At 37.5% G+C, this 9,615-nt stretch overlaps 1 protein-coding gene across 2 annotated transcripts in view; it reads left to right on the forward strand.

The window, feature by feature from the left end:
* Positions 1-9,615, forward strand: part of Ube2r2 (ubiquitin conjugating enzyme E2 R2) — an 89,500-nt gene that overhangs the window by 77,818 nt on the left and 2,067 nt on the right. For both annotated transcript variants that reach the window (XM_010619212.1, XM_010619213.1), the window contains one exon: positions 8,686-8,820. In XM_010619212.1, the coding sequence (XP_010617514.1) occupies positions 8,686-8,820 (135 nt within the window). The remainder of the gene's footprint in view (positions 1-8,685; positions 8,821-9,615) is intronic.

A 9,615-nucleotide genomic window follows, 5' to 3' on the forward strand; every position in this document is an offset into this window, starting at 1 on the left:
CTCACTATGTCCCAGGCTGGTCTCGAACTCACAGTGATCCTCCTACCTCAGCTTCCCGAGTGCTGGGATTACAGGCGTGCACCACCACACGCAGCTATAAAGGTAGAAATCTGTTTTTGGTTTTTTGTTTTGTTTTTTGTTTTTTTTTTTGGTACCAGGGATCAAACTCTGGGACCTTGTGTTTGTGAGATAGGCAGCAGAACCACTGAGCTAAATCCCCAGCCCTTATTGTGACAATTTCTTAAGCTTGCCTTGTTTTGGATGACCTCGATAGTTTTGAGGGTTATTGATTAGGTATTTTATAGAACAACCTTTATTCAAGCGTCTTAGATTAGACTGGGGCTTTAGGTTTTGGTGAGGGGAAGACTATTGAAGTAAAGTGCCATTTTTATCACTTCGTATATGGAATATGTACTGTCAGTATGATTTAACATGTTGATTTTAACATCTGTCACTTTGCCAAGGTAATATTTTTAGGTTTTCTCCACTATATTTTCTTCACTATGTTGTGTGTGGGTTGGGTTTTTCACTAGATCCTCTTTCCCCTCTGCCACTGATAAGGGTTTTATTGTGTTCTCCCAAGAGGTATGTTGCAGTTTTAACTCAGTACCTTAGAGCATCAAGTAATATTCACCAACATTATGCCACAAGCAAGAAGAAAGAAGGGCTTGCTTCCTACAGGTTTCGTGGGGGAGCATGTCTTAACACCTTGATTTTGGGACTTTTATTTTCCAGAACTGAGACAGATTACTGTTGTTTTAAACCATCCAGTTTGTGCAGGAGTTTACTTTTCACCTTGCTGACTGGAACAGACCCCAGTCCTTAACTCCTAACTCATTTTGGACCTAACCACTAGGGCCTTGCTAAAATCCTTGATGGAGCATCAGTTGGAATATTTTCTGGTTTGAGTAATCTCAATTTCTGGCACCCTCTTTCTAATTCATTTGTATTAAATACATATCCCTCTGTATTCATGGATTCTGCAGTTGTGGATTCAACCAGCTGGAGCTCTAAAATATTGGGGGGGGTTGGGCCAGGAACATAGACTTTTTCTAATTCTGTAAACAATAGCGTATAACAACCATTTACAAAGCATATACATTGTTTTAAGTAGTACAAGAAATCTAGAGATGGATTAAAGTAGCATATGAGAGGATGTGCATGTGTGTTATATGTAAATATCATGTTATTTTATGTAAGGAGCTTCAACGTCATTAGATTTTAGTATCTTTAGAGAGATCCTGGGACACCATGGATGCTGAAGGACACTGTTTGTTTGTTTGTTTCTGTACCAGGGATTGAACTTGGGTCCTTGTGCTTACAAGGCAGGCGGCAGCACCACTGAGCTAAATTCCCAGCCCTACACTGTATTTTTAAAGCATTGTTTGTTTTGGTGCTGGGGATCAAACTTAGGACCTTGAACTTGCAAGGCAGGAGGCAGCACCACTGAGCTAAATCCCTGGCCCTGTATTTTTAAAATATTACCAAGTTTTTGTATATGTAGCAGAAGAGTAAGTATCAGTTCAATCCACTAAACCTACTTTGTTGTTTGTGGTACTGGGGATTGAATTTAGGACCTCTGGACCTTGTGCTTGCGAGGCAGGTGTAGCACCACTGAGCTAAATCCCCAGCCCCTAATTTTTTTCTTAATAAGGAACTAAAAGTTTTGTTTGTCTTGGTTTGGTTTTTTGAGACAGGGTCTCACTATGTAGTTGAGACTGACCTGGAACTCACTATGTATCCTAGGCTGGTCTCAAACTCACACATCAATCCTCCTGCCTCAGCCTCCCAACAGGCATGTGCCACCACACCCAGTGAGGAACTAGAAGTAAGAATGGTTTCTGCTGAAGTAAAAATGATTGATTTGTAAGTGTAATATGTCAGAGCATTATGGATTTTTTAAAACTTAAGACATTGGGTTTTAGTAACTGGTATTGTAATCATTAGTAATGCTGAGTCTCTTTTCTAAAAACACAAGAGTAATACTTACCTCAGTAGGTTATTTTTAAAAATTTAATGAATAATGCACTAGAATGGTTCCTTTTACCTAGCTGACTGGTCAGTATTTTCATGTTTGTGGATTCTTGTCAAATGCATAGCAGTCACTTGTTATATACAGTACCAAATAAAATGTATTTCTTACTTTCTCAGATTTCATTTGGCTACAGAGAAAATAGTTGCTAGATGCCTACATTACAACCAGTTTGATTTAAATAATGTAGAATTTAGCTTGAATGTTAAATACCTGAAAATAACTAAGATACTTATTTTAGGTATTCCATAATTTAAAAATGTACTCCCCCCCAGGGAAAAAGGACCCTATATAGCAAAAGATTATATGTGAGCTATCTTAATAGACTTTAATGATTTTTTTTTTTTTTTTTTTTTTTTTTTTTTTTGAGATGGGTTCTTGCTCTGTAGTCCACACTAGCCTTGAACTATAGCGGCAGCCTCCTGAGTGCTAGAATTGCAGGCATGTGCTACCACATCCAGCCTTAATGACTATTTAAGTATTAAAAGTTTTGAGTTTTACTTATTCTACTATGTTTATTGAAGAGCCTGCTTAATTATAAATAATATACCAAAATAACACTATATACTAAAAAGAAAAAAAAACACAAACTTTAGTATTTGACTTCCTTTCTTTCTTTCTTTCTTTCTTTCTTTCTTCATTTATTTAGGTTTTTTGAGACAGGGTCTCACAATGTAGTTGAGACTGACCTGGAACTCACTATGTAGCCCAGGCTGGTCTCAAACTCACAGTGATCCTCAGCCTCCCCAGTGCTGGGATTACAGGCATGTGCCACCAAGTCCAGCAAGAGAACACATTTATAATATACAGTGATAAATTGTCTATTATATTATTAGCGGTTGTCAATCTCTTATTGTACCTAGTTTATAAGTTACATTTTTCCATAGGTATGTATGTATACTTAAAATATTGTATATGTGTATACACACACAGCTCACACACACGAACATGGTTTAGAACTACCTTGTTCATCCACTGTGGGGCTTGGAACATAATTAAAGGTTTGTGAGAAGTATTTTGGAAGATTTTTTGAAATTTGGACACAAAAAATACCAGGTCAAGCATAATTCTAGTGCTTATTTTTCAGGACTAGTTGTAACCCTAGAGTAGAGGAAGTGGTAGTGCTAAGGCACTGGTAATTCTTTATGGAGGTTAAATTTTAATCAAATACGTAGACCTTTCTTTGAGAAACGTATCTCCCCTTTCCACACACACACAAAAAAATCAAACTAGGCTTGACCCATTGCATTCTTTGCTGAATAATGTATTACCACTAACCATAGGAATTCAAGATTTTTTTCCCTTGGTTTTATACATTAGTTGCACACAGACTGTACCGTTCGTTTTATCTTAGATTAAAATGTTAGGGCCTTTTTCTTTTTTCTTTTAAGATAAGCCTACTTCTCATTTAACCTACTTCTTCAACATTCTTTTTTTTCTCTCATTGAGTTTATTGGTACATTTTAGGTATACAGTACAGTTACATTCATCATTGGGATCTTGTACCTTTACATGACAGGTCTTGGTTCTCATTTTTTCCCTTTGTCCCTGCCCTCCCTTCACCCCCTCCTCCCCTCCCCTCCCCATTTTATTTCCATTTTCTCATATTTTTTTTCTTTTCCCTTATTACCTTTCCCCTACCCTTCCCACTTTCCCTACACCTTTAGCCATTTTCTTCCTATTTCAACATTCTTTTCATATTAATCACCCCACTGAAACTACCCTGGGTATCTTTTGGCATTATTTTTTTCTCCTAGGCTTGTACGCCCCTTGAGGCCTGATTAAGAGGTGAATAATCGTCAGGCTTTACCACAGGAATTCTTCCCTGCTTCTTTTTGTTGTTGTTGTTGTTGTTGTTGTTTATACTGGGGGATCGAATTCGGGCCCTTGGGATTGCGAGGCAGGCGGGGGAACCACTGAGCTGAATCCCCAACCTTGCTTCCCTGCTTTTATACTTTTTGTTTAACATCTTCACAACCACAACTGGTTATCTCTGAGTCACTTTTCAGCTCTTCACACACAGCTCCACAAGATATGTTCACTTGGAATCATTTACTTTCTTTGATCTTTTGTGTCTTAGCTATATGTAAATCATTGACTTTTCCTTCAAAGTGTTGATCTTGGTGTTTGTGAGTTTCTAGGGGCCATGGAGTGTTCAGAGATGCTTTTTTTTTGTTTGTTTTTTGAAATTTTGAGACAGGTTTCTATAGTTCAGGCTGACCTCGAACTCACAGTGATCCTCCTGCTTCACCCACCCAAGTGCTAGGTCTACAGTTGTCCACCACCACACCTGGCAGGAATGCTTTTTGGAACCTCATTTGCTTGGAATTCTTGGTAGTACTTAGTATCTTGAGGGAAAAGTCAGAAAAGTATGACCTAATAAGTAGGTGTGAATGGCCTTTGTTTCTGTTATTGGTTGTTGTGGGGAGAGGTCCTTAAGGTAGTCAATTATTTTCTTACTTGTGGCATTGACATGTTAAGAGGCAAGACACATGATACACCTCAGGATGTAGCTTGGTGGTAGAATGCTTCTCTAGCTCACATAAGGCCTTAGGTTTGAGCCCCAGTACTGTTTCCCTAAAAGAAAAAATGAATTTGGGCAACATTTTTGCCTATACACTTTTGCTTTTAAACTGTCAAGGATTAGCAGCTTATCTAAGAATTCTGGATAATCTTATTGTGAAGTCTTTGCTGCAGTTTTAACACTGTTATCTGAAAGTGATTCCATATTCACAGGTGTTTGGACTCCTTCCTTGTCCATGACCACCTTTACTGAAGTCTTTCACGGAGCATCTCAGTGAATGTAAAGTTGCACATGGAAGGATTTTGTAGTTTAAAGAGTAAGGGATTTAATTATTTTTAGGAGGCTTAGGTCAGGCTGGATGCATGTGGCTCAAGTGGTAGAGTGCTTGTCTAGCATGCTGAAGACCCTGAGTTTGAGAACCAGCACTGCCCCCCCCCCAAGTTGTGTCAGTCTGTATTACCAGATCTGGTGAATAGTCAAAAGGGAAATAACAAGAAAAAGTTACCAGAACAGTAGAGATCCAGAACATCATCTAGCTAATGTATTCACTATAAAAATTCAGCAGTTTGCTGTCTTTTAGGGGGAACTATCATACTTTTTAAAGAAAGATCCACACACACAGTGAGGAGGAAAAAGGGAAGTGGTAAGAGTTTCTTTGTAATTGGGAAATTTTAAAGAGTATTTGTTTATTATTAAAGTGAAGATTTGGGGAGCATAGGAGATCCTGATGGTGTCACATATTTGATTATTAGTTCACAACACAATGCCTCTTTCTTGTAGAAGAAAGGAGGCATACTTTTAATCATACTTTTTTTTGGTACTGGGTATCAAACTCAGGCCCTTGAGCTTGCAAGGTAGGCAGTGGAACCACTGAGCCAAATCCCCAGCCCCCTAATCATATTTTTTAATAGTACTTTGTTCATAACCAAATGAGTTCCTTTGGGAAGGATGGCTGAAATACCGTTTTTCAGAACTCTTTGTTATTCCTGATGTAGACTGGGGATATGAAAGTGATCTTGGTGGGACCGGATTGATGAACTCAGTCCAGCAGCCACTGTTTGATATAGAAAGGTCTCTCTTAGAAGTAGGGTAGAATTTTTTGCTTAGTCTTTACTGCCCTAAACATTGGGTGGCAGGGTAAGGCAAGGCCAATGCAAACACACCTGTAGCTCTGTTCTAGCATTTTTTCAGACTCCACTCTGGGTCAGGGTTATTTTATTTGTTCCCTTCATTTTTCCACATTGAGTCCCACTAACCTCAATTTATTTATGTGCTAGTGATCAGTATGTATTTATTACTTTTAAAATGAGAATGTTCCAATTTTGTACTTAATGTGCATTTTAATTTGAGGCCCCATTCTTGCATTCTGAGAGATATATTAGTCAGTAGTAGGTATAGCACTGCACAGCAAAACTATTTTAACTGCATGAAGAAAAACTGAAGTGTGTGAACCATTTAAGCTACTATATTTTGCCATTAGCTGCCCTGTTTTCCCAGTCGTAAATAACGTCTTTATCTTGATGTCCTTTACATCCCTCATCCATGCTGAAACAGGTAATCAGGACTGAGCTTTAACAGGGCCATCTCCCTGTGTTATGGGTCTACCCTTTGAAATAGTGGGAAAGAGAAATTAAAAGGACTCAGAATAATACAAGGGTAAGGGGTGGTATCCAGTTTCACTACAGGTGTTAGCAAGGGTGTATGGGATTCACTTTTGATACCAGGGAACTGGGTTTTACTTTTCCACGCTTCACTAAATTATGGTAGGCCAATAAAACCCAAAGTCTAAATGTATGAGAGTACAGGAAGCTTAAGAATGAGCTGTGTCTCCTGTGCTGCGTGGAGGGATGTGTTGGGGTGTGTGTGTGTGTGTGTAGTCTTTTGCATATCTGCAAAATTCTGGACTTCTGACCAAGATGGTAAGACCTGAGATAAAGCATTTGTGCCATCACTACCCCTTCCCAAGCACTCAGAATGGATCATGTGTGCCTCTCTGAAAGAGAAAATTACATTTTGGGCACCAATTTAGCCTTATAAATAAGCCCTACCTTTTTCTGTCTGAAAGTATGTCTAAAAGTGCTATCCCATTTGTTTGGTGATGGTGTAAAAATCTTGACTAGCTTATGTATAAAATTTTAAATTTTGTATTTTTTTCGTTGCCTCTTTTTTCTTACTTATTGTTTTCTTTATTAAATTTTGTACTTTGAAACTTTCCTTCTTTGAGGTTAGGACACCCTTACCACTCCACATCCGGCTCAGAGAATTCTTTAGAGTCATTGGGCTGCCAGTGTACGCAAAGTCTCTTTCCCCACCCAGTCCCACTTTTTGGTGATATTTCTGTGAAGTCAGTTAGGTATATGTACATCCTGCAGTTAATTAACTTAAGTACTACCTTTGGTGTGGTCTCTTTGGGGCCAGTTGGGAGAAAGAGAAACCAATAATGCAACTATTTGAATACTGAATTGAATATTAATGTGGCTTTTTAAAATAAAGAATCAGTCCCTTTAGGAAAAAAAAAGAAAGATTTTCTTGATTTCTAGGCAGACCCTTGAGCCAGGGATATGGCCAGTTTTCTGCCTTGCTAAATTTGTACTTGTAGTGACATAGTAGCTAGCAGCAAAGGTAAGGTAGACTCATTTCACTGCCATCTGTAGGGTGAAACATTTGGGTTATATATCTAATCCTGATTTCCTGTCTCCCTTAAATACTTTTGTTTTCCCCTTCAGTGCTGGAGAGAGAACCCAGGGCCCTACACATGCTACGCAAACTATCTTCCATTAAGCCACATCTCCAGCCCTACTTAAATTTATTTTTAAATGTTGTTTGATTTGTTTTAAATATGAGATCTTTAGAACATTACAACTTTCTGGTTTGCTATTTGCTAGTATTTGTGTGTCTTCCCCACCACTTGTGTACCATACTTTGTCCTTATTCTGTTTTGTAACAGATTTTATGTATGTTTTCTTTAGGGGGGGAACAACTTATTGTGGTTTTCTATCCATGTTTTATTTACTAAGTTGTTGTCAGTTCATTTTCCATTGTTGGCAGTAATAATTACTGAGGAAGTTGAGAAGGTTTGGGGAAAGGTCCAAGAGTTTATTCTTAACTTCATAGAAAAGGCGTATGTGGGTGTGTATAAGATAAATGGATTCTGAATAATCACATAACAGAAATTCTGTACCTTTTGGGGGAAAGTTTCATCAAATCAAACCTAATTGCTTGGTTCATTTCCTTTATATTTTGGTTGGAGCCAGAAGCAGAAGGTTTTTTTGCAATACAATCTATCACCTTACCCCAACCAAAAAAAATGTAGAGAAATTTAATTTTTTTCTCATTTTTCTTCTCACGTACATGTACAAAGCATTTGGGCGGGGAGAGCTTGATTGGGAACATTTTGGAGTCTGTTGTGCTTCTGTGAGTATTTTAACCAACAAAACTTTATGTTCTGTGATTGACTAGAATGTCAGATTTTTATTTTTGGATTAAAAGTACATGTATATATACCGTATTATTAAGCTTGGAGATTACAGGTTGGTACCTGAATTGCTCTCCGTTATACATTTAACATCTCACTTGGTGACTCTGTTATACAGTAAGTATTTGGTAAAATTTTTGAATCAAAGTTTCTATTATTCAGAGGCTAGTTCAAGGTTTTGCTTTTCCTCTATTCCCCTTTATCAGTATGAAGACATATTTGACACTGTTTTCAGACCTTCTAAGTGGCACAATAAAAATTTGATATATAGAATAATGTCTTTTAACGTCTCCCATGAAAAGCTTGTCTCAAAGCCAAATGTTTAGGCTTTCATTTTTCCTGTTCCACTTATTTAGGTAGCTAGTTGAGGCAGTGACTTCTATACAGTTAACTTCATATGTCCTACAGCATTCATGACCTTCACTGCTAGACTCACATATTTCCTCTGCCTCATTCTCTATTTAGTTTCCCTAGCCTAGCCAAATACTGAAAATAAAATTTTATGATGATCAAATTTCCTAGGCCTAGGTTCAATAGAAAACTTAAAATCTGATTGTATTTTTTTTTATTGTACTTTCTTGAAAAGCATAAAAATACTTCAGAGTACTGTGAATATGCCTCTTCATAGCTGATCCTTTTTTCTTGTTTTTTCAGGACTATTCTGTTAAGTGTAATCTCTCTGCTTAATGAGCCCAACACCTTCTCCCCAGCCAATGTGGATGCTTCAGTTATGTTCAGGAAATGGAGGGACAGCAAAGGAAAAGACAAAGAATATGCTGAAATCATTAGGTAAAGTACTTTGTTCTGTATTCTGTTACTTATACACATACAAGCCCAAATGTGTTGTGGAACCAAGGGTTTAAGTCAAACTTAAATATCCTATCCACTCAGGATAACTCCTTTTAATTAGATTTATAGCATGGGAAGAGACTTCATCCTGAACCTAATGAACTTGGCTATGAGAGAGGACCCTAGTATTAATGAGAATCTACTTTTCTGGGAATCAGAACTTCCAGGTTCTTTGTTTTGTTTTGGTACCAGGGATCAAACTTGGGACGTTGCACTTGGAAGGCAGGCAGCAGAACCACTGAGCTAAATCCCTGGCCCATTTCCAGTTTCTTAACTAGTCAAGTTTGCAGATTCTTCTTCCTAGCCATTTTGAGCATCCTGTTCCTGGACTTAGCGTATCCATTAAACTTAACAAACTTATTTACCCAAAGTATGCCAGACATTCTAGGTATATGGAAGATATATGTTTTTAAATTTTTGAATTAATGGAGCAGTATAGTTTATTGGCAGTTTGATTGTAGTAGCAAGTTACATCTTTTGGATATCCTTATTAATGATACTAATAGATGGTATAACTGAGACCAAGAGTAAGAACCATAAGACTTGGAATCTGCTGCTCACTCTGCTATTTATTAGTTAACTTTTTGAGCCTAGCTTCTCCATCAGTGTAAAACATAGAAGATATCAGGCTTATTAGCCTTTTCATTTCTTAGTCATGTCCCTAAAGTTTTCATAATAGTACCCAAGAACTTTGCAGAAAGTTCTAAACTTTTTTTTTTTTTTTTTTTTTTTTTT

The sequence above is a fragment of the Fukomys damarensis genome, unplaced genomic scaffold, assembly GCF_012274545.1.
Source record: "Fukomys damarensis isolate Sample0158 unplaced genomic scaffold, DMR_v1.0_HiC HiC_scaffold_36, whole genome shotgun sequence".
Taxonomy (NCBI): domain Eukaryota; kingdom Metazoa; phylum Chordata; class Mammalia; order Rodentia; family Bathyergidae; genus Fukomys; species Fukomys damarensis.